The 19,487-nt window shown below is 33.2% G+C and overlaps 1 protein-coding gene across 7 annotated transcripts in view; it reads right to left on the bottom strand.

Annotated features, from left to right (window-relative positions):
• The window catches only part of LOC114327393 (protein lingerer), a 116,726-nt gene that overhangs the window by 39,355 nt on the left and 57,884 nt on the right, over positions 1 to 19,487 (bottom strand). For all 7 annotated transcript variants that reach the window (XM_028275997.2, XM_028275996.2, XM_028275992.2 and 4 more), the window contains exons 8-10: positions 16,122 to 16,356; positions 12,164 to 12,379; positions 9,609 to 9,757 (exon numbers count right to left, since the gene is read on the bottom strand). In XM_028275997.2, the coding sequence (XP_028131798.2) occupies positions 9,609 to 9,757; positions 12,164 to 12,379; positions 16,122 to 16,356 (600 nt within the window). The remainder of the gene's footprint in view (positions 1 to 9,608; positions 9,758 to 12,163; positions 12,380 to 16,121; positions 16,357 to 19,487) is intronic.

Raw genomic sequence — 19,487 nt, forward strand, 5'->3', positions numbered from 1 at the left:
TGTTTTCTTCTAATTGATAGAAAATACTAGTGAATATAGCCACTACCTACCTGCAATAGCAGAAGTTATATTAAAATAAACCACTTGAGAAGGTATGAATATTTTTGAAAACAATATAATTACATATGTTTTATATATGTAATTTAATATTACATTTAAAATTTGTTGAGACATGAATCGTTTGTCTTTAGCTGCTTTTTAACATAAATAAAAGCAAGAAGAAACGAAGTGTCTAGCGAGCCAAAAAGTAATCATTAAAAAAAAATTGAGCTACATTTGAAAAAGGTAAAGAATAAAAGTAAAATTATTTATTGAAAAATACCTTTATCTTCCACAAATTTCTGTTTTAAATAATTTGGACATTTGAATGAAAGCTGATCTGGTTTGTTCAATTCTGAATTTTATTTCCTGGGATATGTCTCATTGAAAATGATAGTTAATTATTTCTTGAGTTTTTCACCGAGAAAAGTTTTTTGATCTGTGACCGAACTTCATCTGGACTACAAGCTTTTCTTTAAGGGATATAATTACTGATTGCACTTCCTCTAAAAGTATGTCCGGGTCTGTTTGGTTTTTTTCTTGCTCTTAGATCTGATAACAATTATTTTGTTATGTTTTAACAATCATGTTAATTATATTTGTTTGATATCTGCAATAATTAGTTCTCTGTCTGTCTTGCATTGGACATAAAATCAAAAAATTTAATAAATGGATCTCCTTACCTTAGAAAATTAGAAACATATCCTTTAAATCAATTGTTACCAGAAAGTGGTTGTCGTGTGTCTTTTGGACCCTTTCTTAAATAAAGGAAGAAATGCAACGACAACGAAATGGGCAACATTTTTACATCCACCTCTTGCAAAAAAAAAAATTAAAAGCTAAACGCACAAGTAGTGTGTATTCGTGGAGGCCGTATCGCAGCCTACGTTATATAGCTACATTACTATCTTAACCCCAGCATTAACAAATTTTTCAATTTCTAATTTAACTGAGCCGCCACCGTGCTTCGGAGGGCACGTTAAGCCGTAAGTATCTGCTACGTAAGTAGTCGTTGTCATGTTAGGGGCGCTTGCGCGACCTGAAAACCCTAACACTAGACCTTAGCCACGTTACACGAACTTACTAATATGGAAACACTGAACAGAAGTAGAAAAGAAGTTTCACTATTTGCAAAATGTAGTATAGATGTATTACATGACATAAAAGTAAAATATGAAGACAATATTTTAACTTTCTACCATGGAAAATCCAAAATATATTGTACAAAATTCATAAAAATATTGACATAGGATCAGAGCTAAAGAAAAAACCTGGACATTATAGATAAGATATCCAGAAAATATACAGTGTTTTGGTTAGTTCTCAAGTTATCATTTCAGGCGTTTTCTATTTTAGATTTTACTGCAATCAATTCCTGGATTCTCTTCAAAGAATTCAGCAAAAGCAAAGTAAGCCAGCAAACAAAGTAAGTTCAATTTTACTAGAGAACCGAGAAGCTTTGTGAAGGCCTCAGACTTATAAAACAACAATCAGTCACAAGATGAACCAACAATGTCGGGTACCACCAAGACAATAGCAAGACAGTGCTCACAAAAATATTGTGAAAACGAAATAGATCAAGTGAGATCGGTGCAAAAAAACTACAGTTGAGTCCGCGAGTCTTTCCCCGTGCGTCATTATGGTACAGAATACATTACTAAAAATAATATACACTAATTTAAATCTAGAAACCTTCCTTATCTGTTAGCATCCTGAATCTCTGCCTTCTACCATTTACAAGACATAAACCTTGATTACATGTAACGAGTATTGTAGCGAGACAGTGTTCTCGGCCGAGTGCTGGTTTGGTATAAACATACTAACGAGTACTTGGCCGAGCACTCGACCCAGTCATATGGCGAGACAGTGACTCGGATCTTGTTCTATTTACTAGGCCGAGTCTTCGACCTCCCACCCTTCAATCGTAAAATCGCCAATGCACTCGGTATGTGTAAACAACGCTCGCTGTGTAACTGCATATTACCACTTCATCAGAGGAGACGACTTGTGTTAATCAATGTGATTTCTGGTTCTCAAAAATAGCTAACAAATGGAACTCTTCTTCTTCTTGTAGTGCCTATCCGTTTCGGATGTTGGCGACCATCATGGCAATCTGCACTTTGCACACTGCTGCTCTGAAAAGATTTGTAGTGGTTGTGTTGAACCACGTTCGTAGATTTCTCAGCCAGGAAATCCTTCGCCTTCCTGGTCCTCGCTTTCCCTCTACTTTTCCCTGCAAGACCAGTTGCAACAGTCCATATCTCTCACTGTTTTTATTTTGATTAACAGCTCTTTTTCTTTTTTCATTCTCAGCAAAACACCCTCATTAGTAATGTGGTCGGTATAAGATATCTTCAGGATTCGACGATAAAGCCACATCTCAAAAGCCTCAATTTTCTTGCAGGTGGCGTCTGTGAGAGTCCACGACTCAACTCCGTACAACAGTATAGGAAATATATAACATCGTAGTAATCTGACTTTTATGGGTATCGACAAATCATGACATTTGAACAACTTTGCCATTTTTTGAAATGCAGATCTTGCTTTCTCCATCCTACATTTGATTTCTATAGAATGGTCCCAATTTTCATTGACGTTCGTACCAAGGTAGGTGTATGTTTTTACTCTTTCTATTTGTTGACCATTCACACTGATTCGTCCAAATTGCTGTTCATTCTTAGAGATCATCATACATTTGGTTTTCTTAGTGTTTAGTGAAAGTCCGTATCTCTGACTGACTTCTGCGATTCTGCTCATTAACTCCTGTAGGGCTTCAGAACTGTCAGCGAATACCACAGTGTCGTCTGCGTATCTTATGTTATTGATACATTCTCCGTTAATTCTAATTCCGGCTTCAACATCATCCAATGCTTCTTGAAAGATTTCCTCAGAGTAGATGTTAAACAGCAGTGGGGATAGTATACATCCCTGACGGACCCCACGTTTGATTTTGATATCGTCAGATTCTCCTGCCTCTGTCCGGATAGATGATGTTTGATTCCAGTACAGATTGCTGATAATCCTTAAATCACAGGTGTTTATTCCAATATTGGTTAATATCTCCATCAGCTTGTCGTGCTTTACTGTATCGAACGCTTTATGGTAATCAATGAAACATGCATAAATATCGCAATTCACGTCTCTACATCGTTGAAATAGCACTTGTATACTAAATAGAGCCTCTCTTGTACCCACTGCATTTCGAAAACCAAACTGTGTTCGGCTGATTTTTTCTTCGCACAGTCTATATATCCTTTGATGTATAATTTTTAGAAATAGCTTTAAAATATGGCTCATTAAGCTGATGGTTCGGAAATCACTGCAGGATACGGACTTTGTTTTCTTTGGTAAAGCAACAAACGTCGACTTCAACCATGCTTTTGGTATTACTCCGCTTAAATATATGTCGTTAAATATTTTGGTTAGGCGTTGAGTACCGTCGGTGTCAAATAGTTTTATGAGTTCAGCATATGCATTGTCAGGTCCAGGAGCTTTGCCATCTTTTAGTTGTGATATTGCTCTTTCCACTTCACCTGATGTGATTGGTAAGTGGTCATCACATATGTAGGATGGAGGTTGTTCGGATCTAGTATCATCAAAAAGTTCCTGTATGTATTTTGTCCATATGCAGATTTCTCGATTTCTGTCTGTGATGATATTCCCCTGTTGGTCTCGCAATTTGCTAGCTGTGTTGGATTTCTGAAGACCAGCTGCTTGTTTCACCTTTTTATGCATGTTAAACGTATCATGTTTTTGCTCTAACGACTCTATCTCTTCACACTGTGATTTTAACCAATTTTCTTTGGCCTTTCTTATTTCAGTTCTTATTTGTCACTGAATCGTGTTGTACATTATTTTGTTGTTTTTTGATTTTCTTCTTTCTTCCATAAGTTGTAGTATATTGTCGTTCATCCAACTTTTTCTCATCTCTTTCTTTTCTATTAGATGTTCTTCTCTGATGTTGTTAAAGGTTTCACATATATTTTGGAGTGATTCTTCGGCATTATATGTTTGCTCCATATTAATTAGCTTCTCTGAAAGAATCTGTGCGACTGTCTCTTTTGTTTTCTTATCTTTTAGTATTCTCATATCGCACTTTTTTTTGCTGTTCTTTTTTGCAACCTTCTTGAATCTAAACCTAAATTTACCAACAACAGGAACATGATCTGATGATACGTCAGCACCGGGGTAACCCTTAACCGACAGGCATCCATTACGGAATCTCTTGTTCACCATTATGTAGTCAATTTGATTCCGTATTACGTTTCCTGGTTGATCTTGCGGGGAGACCCAGGTGTACAAGCGTCTTGGTGGTAGTTTGAAGAATGTGTTAAGTATTGTAAATTCTTCTTCTTCTACAAACAGTTTTAATCTGTCTCCCCTTTCATTTCTCTGTCCTATGGAACAGAGAATCTAATGGAACTCAGGTAGGACAATAAAGTTTAGTTCAATTCTATAGATAAGTCACACCCGTGCTTATGAAATTTCAAATCTTTGGAGTATAAAAATAAACAAAACCGTGATACAGCATATGTATCGATTGTAGAAGAAATAAATATTGTTGGTTTTAAAACTCAAGAAGTCAAATAAAATAAAAAATTTAAATTCGACATATAGACAAGACATAAAAAAAAACAATGAATCGAAGAAATTGGGAGAAGCGAGATTTGGTCTTCTTAAAATCCATTGTCTATAGTCCAAAGACACTTATCTCCTTCTCATAATATATCCGTCAATTCTTGTATAAGCAGTGGTATAAGCCGTTTGATATATTGTTAATGTTAGCTTTACGATCCATATGTACACTACTCCTTGTTTTTGTGAAGCAAAAATTGTCAAATACATATAAACCATCTCTCGCTCTCACCACTGTCTCGGCCTAGTAACAGTTGTCTGTCTCGCCACTGTACTCGTACATGTAATCAAGCCAACAGAGAAGACGAAAAATAGAAAACATAAATTGCCTTTGAATTCATTTAATTTATTTAACTCAATGGACTGCCATTCGTCATTGTAGTGGTATTAAATGTGAGGTCGTTCTAGTGTTAACTAACTAGAAAAAATAATATCAATCCATCGCAAAAAATGTATTTGTTTAACTGTCCCAGCAAAAATAAACACAATACATGATTCTACAGTCCTTTCTTGTATGTATAATTATAATGTATACCTTTTGAATAAATGACACCTTGTAACATCCCTATATTTAAAACCATCTGTTGTATAAACAAAGTTTTCAAAAAAATGTAATCAGTCAATGACTTACTTGTTCAATGGCTCGCTAGTCACAATTTGGTGTTCCACATATCAGCACTAAAACTCTTTGTTCTTTTTACTGATCAATGTTTTAAGAACGTTAATTATGATATTTGTTTAACTTTTTAATGAATATTTCGAAAATTGGGTTGTACGACTTCTGAAAAGCTATGGATTTGCTGTATTTGTTAATTTAACACAAAAACAAACAACATATTATACTATGGTTATTAACTTTAAGTATTTTGATATCATACGAAAAAATGTATTTTAAAATGTGCTAAACTAAAAAGATAGCTATAATCTGATGGATGAATGTAAAATTTCGTGGTATAAACTACTGTTGATTGAAATACCGGTTTTAATGATCAAGCTTGAATTATATTGTGGTATTATGCTCAATATATGTATGTGTATTGAAACAATTATGAATAACGAATTAATATGAAGATAAATATAAGAAAATAATGCTGCTAACAGACTTTTAGTTACTAGTAGAGATTCTAACAGTTTCAAATAAACAGATTAAAAAAAAACTGTGAGTTAAAGACTATTTGCAGAACGATTTGTCTGTCCTTGGCTCCAAAATATGTTGCGCTTTTCGCAATAATCTCACTTAATTGAAATGGGAGCCAGATCTGAAGAGTACAGTGAGCGCAGAAGCAATTCAAAGTGGAATTAATCTACTTTTTTTCACAGTTTCGCTTGACTTGTGTTTTTCTTTCCCCAGTGTGAATGTTTTTCCTTGATTTCCTTCAAAAGCATCAATAAAGCTATATAATATTCGCTTGTGACTGTTCCTTCTTCCTCAAGGTAGTCCGATAAACCAAATATCATGTGAATTTCAAAACTTTCGTCACTTTGTACAGCTTTAATGTGCTTGGCTAATTGAAGATTTAATTACGGAGTCCGTGATACATTCATGTTTCATTCATTGTAACATATCGATGCAAATACTCCTATTTATTCTCTTAAAACAGTTGCAAACAACACTGTGGTTGACTTGTGTCGATTACGTCACTGTATCAAAACCACTGACATCATCATTTTCGCACATTATTAAAAAATCATAAAAATCAACCTGTTTCAGGATTTTTGTCTAAAATAAACTGTCTACAAAATAATGAATTTGTTCAATAATTTAGCTGCGTTCAGTATTGTGAAACTCTGGGGCTAGTGACTAGTTTGTCTGTTGGCACATTTCTTTATCTCTTATTTATTTTGTTTTGTATAGGTATAATTCTAAAATATCAAATGAATGTTATGAACCTGACATTACTCTTCTATCAATATTAAAACATAATTTTTATTAAAATCAATAAAATAGGATGTAGGATTAAAAGCAATACTCACGCGAATGCAAATTGAATATTAAAATTACTTTGTACTGTTACTTTGCCTTTTGTTAGAAACTCAAAAAAATCAGGGGCATTTTTAATACATTTATTGAAACCGGTAAAATTAAAAACAGGGGGACAGAAAACACAAAACTAAAAATATTTGATTACATTTATCTCTTAAAAATTTCCCAAAAATTATTTTGTTGATGTAAAAATGAATATTTTTCAGAGCAATCAAGCAATCACTAAAGAACTAAAAATACCTCCAAAGAAATAGGGAACATTGACGATATATTGACACGCATAAAAAGAGACATGACACAAACCGTGAATGAGTAACGTCAATGGTCACAAAGGTTTAACCCGGGAACAGTCGCGCTCTTTTCTGTCACGTCTTTTCTGTCTTACGAATTTACAACAAATTTTTATTTACTTGTTATGTTAGAAATATTATTTCTAACAATTATTAAAGCTAATTATTTCTCACCAAAGCCATAAATTACACAAAAAGAAGAAAAAAAAAACCTATGTATTACTACACCCTTCCTCGAGGCACTTACAAGTGGAAAGATATGTTGCAAAAATTTTCATCAAGTTATCACGGAAACGGATAAAATGTTAGATTTTTTCTAACGGTGCGACTGCTCCCGGGGTAATGATGAATGAGATTAGATAAATGGAAACAAAGAAAAAATCCTACAACAGAAAGAGACAGATGAAAGTTTTAAAAAGGAAACTACAATTATTACAAAGATAATGAAATGAGAAACCTATGTAAAGGAATAAATGCTTAGAAAAGAGTGTTCCAAGTGCTAATCAATTGATTATAAAGACAAAAAGGAAAAATAATGAGAACATATGAAATTTGATAACTAAGAAATTAACTTTTTCAAAACCAGAGGGCACAAGAAGTAGAGGACGACCACGAAGAAGATGGATTGATGATGTGGAAAAAGACCTAAAGATTCTAGGGGTCAGAAGATGGAGGGAAGTTGCCACGAATAGACAGGAGTGGCGATTTCTTTGCGAGCAGACCAAGATCCACAGCGAATTGTCTACCCACTTATGATGATGTATGAAATTTGAAGGAAGAACTAATAAGTAATAAATATGCAGAAACCTGATAAGGTGAAAGTTTGGGTTTTCATTTGAAAAAATATATTCTTGAGATACCCCAGAATAAAGTTCAATAGGACGCCCATGCGAAAAGTGGTTATAATTTATTTAACAATTGTTTTTTTGTAAATTTTAAAAATCAATCTTTTCGACTCAAACGAATGTTTTATTTAGGTTTTTTTTATTATTCTGAACACAAAAGAGGTCGCTTGTATTTTTTTCTAAAGTTGATCGTTTTCGAGTAATAAACAATTTAAGACTAAAAAAAAAAAACGAAAAATGATGATTTTCAAGCTCAAAAATACAAGTAAATATATTTTGAATTCACCAAGTACCTACAGTCCCTGGCCATATTATTATGACCACCTATGAATTTTTATAAAAATCAACTATTTCACTAAGTTGTTTAAAAATCATTTTTAAATTTAATTTTGTTATTTAATGTTAATGTTATACATTAACTACAATATATTTAATAATAAACAGCAATAAAATATTTGAAAATATTACATATTTATATATTTTTTAATATTTTGTTGAATTCCTGACCTTACATCCCATAGAAAATATTTGGGAGCTTTTAAAAAGAGAAATTTCCAGTGAAAAGGTCACCAAAAAACTTGTTTTGATTGAAGAACTAATATATCATTGGAACCACAATGACAAATTGAAGCAAAGTGAATTTAACTGCATTCAAAGTATGCCAAGACGGGTACTAACAGTAATAAAAGTTAAAGGGGTTCAACAAAATATTAAAAAAAAAAACATAAATGCATGTGATATTTTCAAATGTTTTATTGCTGTTTATTATTAAATATATAATAAATAGCAATAAAACATTTGAAAATATCCCATATTTATATATTTTTAAATATTTTGTTGAGCCACCTTTAACTTTGATTAACGCTTGTATGCGTCTTGCCATACTTTGAATACAGTTAAATTCACTTTGCTTCAATTTGTCATTGTGGTTAAAATGATATATTAGTTCTTCAATCAAAACAATTTTGCATTTGACCTTTTCACTGGAAATATCTTGTTTTAAAAGCTCCCAAATATTTTTTAAGTGATTAAGGTCAGGAATTCAACAAAATATTAAAAAATTCGAGATTTTTAATAAGTTTCATTTAGTTTATGGTTGTGAACACTCATTAATTATGTATATTTCCAGAGCCCCAGCTAAAAAAGCATGAAAAGTAGTTAATATATATTTTTTGTGAAAAACAGAATGTAAAAACCAATAATTTGGAATCACCAAAACTGGTGTCTAATTATTCAAAAAGCTGCATGCCCTGTCATAAGCGCTTTATTAACAACTAAAAAACAATGTTTCAAAATGAATTAAGCCCAAAATACTTATCAAGAACTGCTAGAACAAGGTTTGAACTTGAATTTAGGTACTTGGTGAATTGAAAAATAACATTTTTTACTTGTGTTCTTGAGCCTTGAAAATGGCCATGTTTCCTTTTTCTTCAGTTTTAAATTGTTTATAACTTGAAAGAGATCAGCTTTGGAGAAAAATTACAACAGATATTTTTTGTTCAGAATTATTCAAAAAGCCTAAAAAAATTGTTTAAATAAACTAGTATCACTTTTGCATGGCCGACCTCTTGAATATTATTCTGGGGCATCTCATACAAGTGAATATACAAAAAAAATCTCGTGTGAATATTTTTCCGAACAAACTTTTCACCTTGTCTAATCAAAGAAAAAGGTGATTTTTTTTGTGAAAAATATAAGGTTGTTTATATTTATTGCATGATTGCGTTAATATTTTAGAGATAAATGTAATCCAAGTAAACACAAACAATAACACAAAACTCGTCACACTGGTTACATGAAGAAGTCCCGACTCACCATATGTGGAAGCCTCTGCTGCAGCATCTGCATGTCTTCAAAAGAATAGATGGGCTGTTGGAAATACGGCACCTGCCCTATGTACGGCATACTCATGACAGGCGTTACGTTGGGTGGCATGTTTGACACAATACTGTTGGAATTTTTCACTGAAAACGAAAAAAATATATTATTGGTGATTGGTGATTTTTCTAATGACTTTTTTGGTTGTGAATCTGTCTTCTCTTGGTTTAAAAACAAACCACAACAACAAAATATTAGAACGCTAGGATAGGAAATGATATAAAGAAAGGACTGGGATGTGTGGGAGAATCCGGAGAAATGGAAAGAAATAAAATGATTTAAGATAGAAATGAGACAGAATGATATGTAATGACAATAATATGAAAATGAGAAACAGTCTATTTGAACAACAAATAAATCAATTATATACCTTGTAATTTTCATTACACAAATAAATCAATTATATACCTTGACATCAGAATAAACAGGAGCAATAATCATGATAGATAACATTTTTACAAAAAACGGCGATAAAAGAAATAAAAGTAATACCTGAAGCAGAACTGAAAGAACAACATAGACCAGTAATAACGGAAATAATACAAACACTATGGCAAGATAAACGTAAGCAAACTAAATATAAAAAAATAAGGGACATTTACCAAAATAAAATAAATAAGACTCTACAGAAATACGAAAAGATTGAAATAGAAGACTCACTAGATGAAAAATGGTACAAAAAGTAAAGGATGTAATATACCTAAAGAATTCTGTGGAATTAAGAAAGTAATGAAAAACCAAAAATTAACAATGGTGGACAAACCCAGTAAAAGTGGATATAAGAGTTTCAAAACAAAACTCCTGGGAAGAAATTAGGAAATGAGGATTATAAAAATGACAGTAGATCCTTTTGGAATAAGATCAAAGCATTAAGGAGGCAAAAATATACATCACAAAAGATAAAAATAAGATACAACATAAATCGCACAAAATGGTAAAGGTCAGGATTTACGTTTACCATTTTATTAGTATTACACCTGTAAATTTAAATTAGAAGAAGACACAAATACAAGCCTGAACTCAAATAATAACACATCAAGCTCAAGAGAAGAAGAGAGCAGAACATGCATTGCGCATTTTCAAACTTGCTTGATTTAAGCTTTCATCTCATATTTTTTGTTTTTTTAAATTCAATATATGTACACTAAGCATCAAAATTAACGCACCACCTTAAAAATGGGACATTTTTGATGTCTCTTATTTCCTAAACCTGTTGTCCGATTTTAACGATTTTTTTAGTATTTTATAGCTTTATCTTCAAGAATATCAATGTAATAATACTACTGCTAAACAGGTAAGTGCCATTGTATACCGGGTGTAACAATGATAGTATGTTTTTTCCTCGAAGTTTGGATCACCCTGTGGAATATTCTAGCGCATACAAAATATTAAAATTAAAACTCGACTGTAGCCTTAGGCTTTCTTAACATTTTACTTTTTGATTCAATCGCTTATGTAGGATATTAAAAAAGTTAGGTACTTTAACAACTAGTCATGTTATTTATCAATACAGGGTATTTCTAAATAAGTGCGGCAAACTTTAAGGGGTAATTCTGCATGAAAAAATAATTACTGTTTGCTTTATAAACATATGTCCACAAATGCTTCGTTTCCGAGATACGGGATGTTGAATTTTTTCTTACAAACTGACGATTTATTTATTGCTCTAAAACCGGTTGAGATATGCAAATGAAATTTGGTAGGCTTTAAGAGGTAGTTATTGCACATTTTTTGACATACAATTAAGAATTTTATATTTACCATTGACGTGCATACGGGATGTATCTAAAATGTTTATACCCGTATGCACGCCAATGGCGAATATAAAATTCCTAATTGTATGTCAAAAAATGCGCAATAACTACCTCTTAAAACCTACCAAATTTCATTTGCATATCTCAACCAGTTTTAGAGCAATAAATAAATCATCAGTTTGTAAGAAAAAATTCAACATCCCGTATTTCGGAAACAAAGCATTTGCGGACATAATATGTTCATAAAACAAACGATCATTATTTTTTCAAGCAGAATTACCCTTTAAAGCTTGTCGCACTTATTTAGAAACACCCTGTATTGATGAATAACATTGCCAGTTGTTAAAGTACCTAACTTTTTTATTATCCATAATAAGCAAATGAATCAAACAACAAATTGTTGAGAAAGCCCGAGGCTACAGTTGAGTTTTAATTTCAATATTTTATATACGCTAGAATATTCCACATAGTGTTCCAAACTTTGAGGAAGAAACACACGATCATTGTTACACCCGGTATACAATGACACTTACCAGTTTAGCAATAATATTATTTCGTCGATATTCTTGAAGAATAAAGCTATAATATACTAAAAAATCACTCAAATCGGACAACAGATTTAGGAAATACGAGACATCAAAAATGTCCCATTTTTAAGGTGGTGCGTTAATTTTGATGCTTAGTGTATATTGAAAATGGTCTCGAAAAACGACGTCAAAAACGGTTAATGAGACTTACCTAAAGCTGTCGACGTTTTACTAGTAGTAACCCCGGACTGAGACAATGACAATGGTGTCGTAGTCGTTACGCTACTCGTAGAAGTCGTCTGGCTGCTACTTGATGTACTCGAACTATTTTCATAGACGCTGCTATCTTTGCTTATTTTGTTCGTGGAACTGTAGCTATTATACTGATTTGTCGTCGTATTACCATAACTAGAACTGTTATTCAAACCTAACAAAATAAAAGAATATTATGTTGACGTGAAAAGTGTTGAAAAATACTTCAAACTACTAAAAAAAACTATTTTACTGTGGCATCCAAAATACAATAAATAACCCTTGAACGCCCCTCCTGGGTGCGAGATACCTATCCAAAAAAAGTTCAGCTGTTTTTTATTTAAGAGGGGACTTTCCATTTTTATTTACTTTTCCATTGCCAAGAATAATTTTTTTCTGATTATAGCGCCATCTATCCATAATTTAAAAAAATGTCTCGAATAAAAGTTGCTTATTTTGGTGTCATTCGATAGATTTTTCAAAAATATTGAATACATTCATTTTGTAGTTTTTCGATCTAATGTTCATTTCGCGGGGTTCCTAGTTAAAATTTTAAATTTACCCGTGTTTGATATCATTCGATAGATGTTTGAAACATATTTAATACATATTTTTTAGTTTTTCGATCTGACGTTTATTTCTCAAAATATTCTCTTTTTTCTTATGAAACTTTGTGGCTCACCCATTTCCTTACGCTCCACTCAAACCGTTAGATTTTTGAAAAATGTACTGTTATGATCTGCTTTCTTTTACTTTTATATTAATTAGTATTTATTGAATTAGTTGACGCAAAATCATACAAAAAAAATTTAAGAAGAAATCTCAGGGTGCCTTTTTGTCATAAAAAATTAACTAAATTATCTTAGGTTATACTTATCATTTCTCGTGGCTTCAGTATCTCTTAGTTGATCCTTATCGGGATAAAATAGGAAAAGGAAATAAATAGAAAAATCTTAAATAAGCACATACAAATACCTTTATTATCAAAAGAAATGCTCTGAAAATCTATCAATTAAATCCTGTGGGCATAATTGTCCAAATGAAACTTTTACCATATAATTAATCTAATTCAAACAAATATTTATCGCTTTGTTCCTGATACCATTAATAAAATAAGCTAAACAAACAAATTTAGGTATTTGCAAAAATATTTATACTTCCTATTAAATTTTTGAAATGTTGGAATCTTAATTCATATGCTTTTACGCAAAATTTTTAACTTCTGATTATAAAGAACATCTATCACATAAGTTATTGACTGACCTTTTTGATTCACACACAATGATGTCTCCTCTTGACCCAAACAGCTCTTCCTTGTTGATTATGTTAGGCTACCAATCAAAGCCCTCTCCGTTCTCAGCATCAATCCAGCAGAATACCAGGAACTATTTCTCCAAAACACAAGCCAGGCCTCTTTTGACCTGTACTCGTTCAATAAACTACAAAACTCTCTCCTCTCTTTCTCTCAATAATAATCTCCGGAGACCCAAGTATCTTTTTTACTTGGTGTCACAAATAATTTTAATAACTATAGTTTCTGTAACTTACTCTCTTGGACTTACAGAATCAAAGAGGTTTTTCTTCTCAATTTGATTTGTCTCTCGTTCCACTTTTCAGCTACTCTCCACTATCAAACAACCACTAGTACTTGCTTCTGAACTATACGCGAAAACTGCCCTTCTCGGATGCCGGCCACACAATAATCTTTCTTTTCCAAACTGTCTCAACATTCAAACTTCTCTTTCCCCCTTCCAAATTGCCAAGCCAATCAGAAACATGTCTCTTTCCACATTCCTCTTTTTCATTCGAAAAACCCAGACATTCTTTCAAACAATACTTCTACTCAACCTAATCACTTTTCGGAAATTATACAAATATTCTTGTGCTTAAACAAACAGTCTTAAAATTCCAAATCTCTCTACCTTTATTTTTCTAAAAACTAATAATTACAGCTACCTGTTAATTTTACCTTTCATGTAACAAACAATCTTTTTAAATTATAATCCTAAATAAATTGTATTTTCACTTCACTTTATTTACAAATGTCTTTAAGTCTTCAGGGAAAAACTCATTAAGGATAAACCCACTGCGTAAAAGCTACCTTCTACTAAATAGTTACAAATCAATATACAGGGTGTATCAAATTTATGTGCCCGCGTTATAATTAAAAAATTAAAATTTTTACTCTATCTTTGATTGATAAAGTGATACATAATAGTACTTAACTTACCTTAATCTGACGATTTTGAGTTTTTCTAAGCATAGATTTTTTTTCGGATCCCCCTTAATGAACTCTTCTGTATCAAGATCCAATATGGTAGGGGTACATTTACAGGGTACAAGGTTTCTTCCCATGTGATAATCTGACGCGCTCGAGTGACTGCAAGAATCCCCGCTTGGGCTCTCCTACCATAAGGTGCCTTATCCGTAATGACGTTGACCATTACATTTACCCATTTAATCTTATTTGCAGCTGCCTGAATAGTTCCATGAAGATCATATTCGTCCATTGTCGTAGGTTTATAAGCCCAGAGTTACTTCTTCTTCCTGGTCTCCTTTTGCTATTGATTTTGACTTCGATTGTGAGTGGGAGCAGTTCATACTTTTGATGTCTTACGATGTGGCCAAAATACTGTGTTTTCCGTTCTTTTATTATAAGCATACGCTCTTTCCTTGTTCATTCTGCGCAAGACTTCCGCATTCTTGTCGTCTTAATTTCATTCCAAATTCTTTCCAGGTTGTCGTTACTCGGCCCATTATGTGTTGCAGTGCTTCAACATTATCTGTCAGAATGACTGTGTCATCAGTGTATTGCAGGTCATTTATACATTGCCCGTTTATAATCATACCATCGGAGGTTCTTTCCAAAGCTTTCTCTAATATCTTCTCAGCTTAAAGGTTGAACAGCATAGGTCACAGGACACATCCCTGTTTTACTCCTTTCATGATATTGATTTTTCCAGATGTTTCGCTTTTTATTCTGGTTTAGACTTTTGTTCTTGGTAGAGGTTTGAAATGAAGTCTTTATCATCGATATTACATGACCTTAAAATATTTATTAGTTTATCATGCTTTTTTAATAAGTTTATTTTTTTAACGAACTGCAAATGTAATGGTAGGGGAGCCCAAGTGGGGATTTTTGCAGTTACTCGAGCGCGTCAGATTATTACATGGGGAGAAACCTTGTACCCTGAAAATATACCTCTACCATATATTGGCTCTTAATGCAGGGGAGTTCATTAAGGGGGGGGGCCGAAAAAAAAAATCTATCCTTAGAAAAACTCGAAATTGTCATATTGATATAAGGTAAGTTAATTAAGTACATGCAAAACAGTGTATATTTCAACTGACGATTTGAGCGGGGCGTAAGGAAATGGGTGAGTCCCAAAGTTTCACAAGAAAAAAGCGAATATTTCACGAAATGAATGACAGATTGAAAAACTAAAAAATACATGCTCAATATTTTTCAAAAATCTAATGAATGATACCAAACACAACTTCCCACGGAAAGGGCTGGGGGTAAATTTAAAATTTTAAATATGAATCCCGTGATATTTCGCGAAATGAACATCAAATCGAAAAACTGAAAAATACACTTATTCAATATTTTTGAAAAATCTATCGAATGGCACCAAACACGACCCCCCACGGAGGTGGGGTGAGGAGTTACTTTAAAATCTTAAATGGTAGCTCCTAATTTTTATTGCAGATTTGGATTCCTTAAGTAAAAATAAGTAACTTTTATGCGAGACATTTTTTCAAATTATGGATAGATGGCGGAATAATCTAAAAAAACCGATTTTTGGAAATGGAAAATTAAATTAAAAATGGAAAGTCCCTACTAAAATGGGAAATTTTACTTAACTTTTTTTGGTTTTAGGACCTTAAGTTTATAAATTACATAGAAAAAGGCTTACCTGTGTTAGCACCATAAACAGATTGACTAGTATTCTGTGGATAGGATGGGGTATTCGAAGAGTAAGAATTCGCCTGACTAATCGATGGATATGCTGTCGAATTCGTACTGGATTGATACGAACTATTAGAAGAGTAGGTACTTGGATAAGTGTTCCCACTAGCAGCATTGTATGATCCAGTCTGACTGTTCGCGTAACTATTAGCTTGATTCGTCACATAAGAACTCACAGTAGACTAAAAAAAATCAGAATTAAAATTTTTTATGAATTTGGATAATTATTTCCAATTTTTTCATTAATATATTTTCTTATTTTTTGGGTCATCTACTTTCTTTCTATTTTTTAGTTTGAAATACATTTTTGCTTTCTATTAATAAGTGAATGTAATTATTTTTTATACCGGGGTGGATTGATATAAAAATAGTCTTTGATAGAAAAAACAAATTTATTGGGATTATGTAAATCGATTTATTTCTCCTCTTAGTCCTCTTTTAGCTGGATCTTAGTCCTCTTCTAGTAAGACGATCTTCCAATTTTTTATTCCATCCTGCACCAGCTCTTCAAAATAGGCCGAAGTTTAAGTGACGACTTCATCGTGTGTTGCAAAACGGCGCCCTTTGAGCCATTTTTTTTAGGTTTGGAAAGAGGAAAAGTCACTGACGGCAAGATCTGGGGAATACGGTGGGTGTTCAATCAATGCATAGCTCAATTCGTGTAATTTTGCCATGGCGAGGCCGATCGGTGAGCCGGTTCGTTGTGTTGGTGAAAGAGCACTTTTTTGAGTGCCAAACCGGGGCGTTTTCGACACAATTCGGCATCGAATCGATCCAATCATGCTGCGTAGTACTCGCCATTGATTGGTTTCCTTTTTCCAAGTAATCGATGTGGATTACTTGGAAAAAGGAAATCGTGCGAAGATTTCCTTCGCACACCAGAAAACAGTCGCCATTACTTTGCCGGACGAATGTGCAGTTTTTACCTTCTTCAGCGGGCCTCGCCACTGTTTCGACTGTTCTTTGGTTTCCGGTGTATAATAATGCACCCAGGTTTCATCAACCGTGATAAATCGGCGAAAAAATCCTTCGGATCCTTCGAAGTGGTCGCACCTTTCCGCATTTGGTCGATTGTCAGATAACGTTTTCATGTCCAAATAATGGTGAATGTTTCGTAAGAAATGTTTAGGGCTTTTACTAAGTAGCGGAGCTTGATTCAACGATCTGCCATAATCATTTCCGGCGTGGTGACTTCATTTGGCATCCCGGGACGCTCATCATCAAAAACATTTGTATGACCACGAACAAATTCAGCTTTCCAAAATTTTGCTGTTGCTAACGAAGGCGCAACCTCACTATATACTTCGTCCCGGTCGAACGTGATTTGCACATTCGTTTTCCATTTTTTGTGGAGGAACTTAATCACCACACGATACTCAATTTTTTCCATTCTTCCGAAAATACAGAAGTTGTTTGCTTCTGATGACAGTAAAAACCGAACTAATAGTCTTTTGGCTTAAAATTTTGACAGACGTCATGTCATGAATAGCAAATGTCAAAACCGAGAGCAATATCAAGCAACGCCATCTATCAAAGGCTAGTTTCATATCAATCTATCCTCGTACTCAGTATACCAGTTTTTCAGTTAGGTAGTATTTTAATAAATTTTTAGTTATTAACCCTTTCACCCCCAGCTACTAATTTTTTTGAGGTCAATAATCCCAGCGATTTTAAGTTTGGACAAACGGCATAAGTTTCCATGCTTATATACCAACGACCGTACGTTGTACGTCATAGGAACGAACCTACACTGAAAAATGTATTAACTTGTACAAAAAAAGATATTTTCTATTAAAATGCATACCGTTGAGTGAAAAGTATAAAGAGACGCAACCAAATGTACTAATTTGTGCCAAACTTTTCTCACGGATAGATGGCACCTGTACAGGATTCTCCAGGATTTCCCACACTTTTTACTTATTTGGATTAGAGATTCAGTGGCGTATTGTTTTATAATAGTATGATACAATTGATTCAAAAGATGGCATAACCCAGACATCCAAAGTGAAAGTTATCCTCCAACACCAAATTGTTCTATATGGTCCATATAATTTTCAGGAAAAAGTCACACCATTTTGAGCGTCGGGTTTGGGGGGGGGGGGAGAGAGGAGGGAGAAATCGGTAAATTCGTAGTTTTTTACGTTTTTCGTCAATATTTCTATAACTATGCGGTTTAGCATGAACAACCTTCTTTACAAAAATGTTCCACATTAAATTTGAAATAAAAAAGGCTCTATGCATAATCCTTCTAAAATGAACAGTTCCACAGTTACGGAGGTAGTATGGTATAATTATTGGTCCAAAAAGAGGCCAAATCCAGACATCCAAAGTAAAATTTTTCCTCCAACACCAAATTGTTCTATATGGTCCACATATTGTTCAGTAAAAAGTTACACCATTTTGAGCGTCCGGTTTAGGGGGGGGGGAGATGGGGGAGATCTCGGTAAATTAGTAGTTTTTTACGTTTTCGTCAATATTTCTAAAACTACGCTTTAGCGTAAACAATGTTCTATACAGAAATGTTCTACATAAATTTTAAAACAAAAAAGATCCTATGCATAATTGTTATAAAATCAACGGTTCCAGAGTTACGGAGGGTGAAAAGTGGAGGTTTTCGATACTTTTTATATTTTTTTGGCAATTGATGATGATTTTAGGTGGTGATGTTGACGTTTCTTCAAGGGCTTATCACCATCGGCCACTGAAATAACAAATTTTATTTACAAAACAAAATCGTGTTAAAGAAAATTCCTTTCATTAGTAATAATATTATAAATTGCCCAAAAAATATAAAAAGGATCGAAAACCTCCACTTTCACCCTCCGTAACTCTGGAAACCCTGATTTTATAAAAATTTTCATAAATTAACATAAACTTTCCTCCGGATTATTAATTTAATCCTCAAGAAACTGTGTACCTGCAAAATATACATTCTTATCTGGAACTAATTCAGTGTTTACCTGTTGGAAAGTTTATTTACTTTTATTCAAATTTTGGATAAATATACCTGAAATCTAATGACACAGTATTTATCAATCATAAAATAGGTTTTCCCAAAATGTACATACTAATTCTGGTTAACTATTACTAAATATAACGGTTTTTTCTACCTGTCTAATCTTTGGACAAAATTGTTTGTTTGAAAAGGGGTCGACCCACGATATACTAAACCGTGACTGAACTAAATAATTGAAGACAGATACTAATTTTCAATATTTATTTACACTGGAACCCCGATAAGTCGGCCTCCGATAACCCGGAAGTCCGGCTAAGGCCGATGCCACATTATGCGTTTTGACCGGATGCGGTGAAA

This window comes from Diabrotica virgifera, chromosome 4, assembly GCF_917563875.1.
Source record: "Diabrotica virgifera virgifera chromosome 4, PGI_DIABVI_V3a".
Taxonomy (NCBI): Eukaryota; Metazoa; Arthropoda; class Insecta; order Coleoptera; family Chrysomelidae; genus Diabrotica; species Diabrotica virgifera.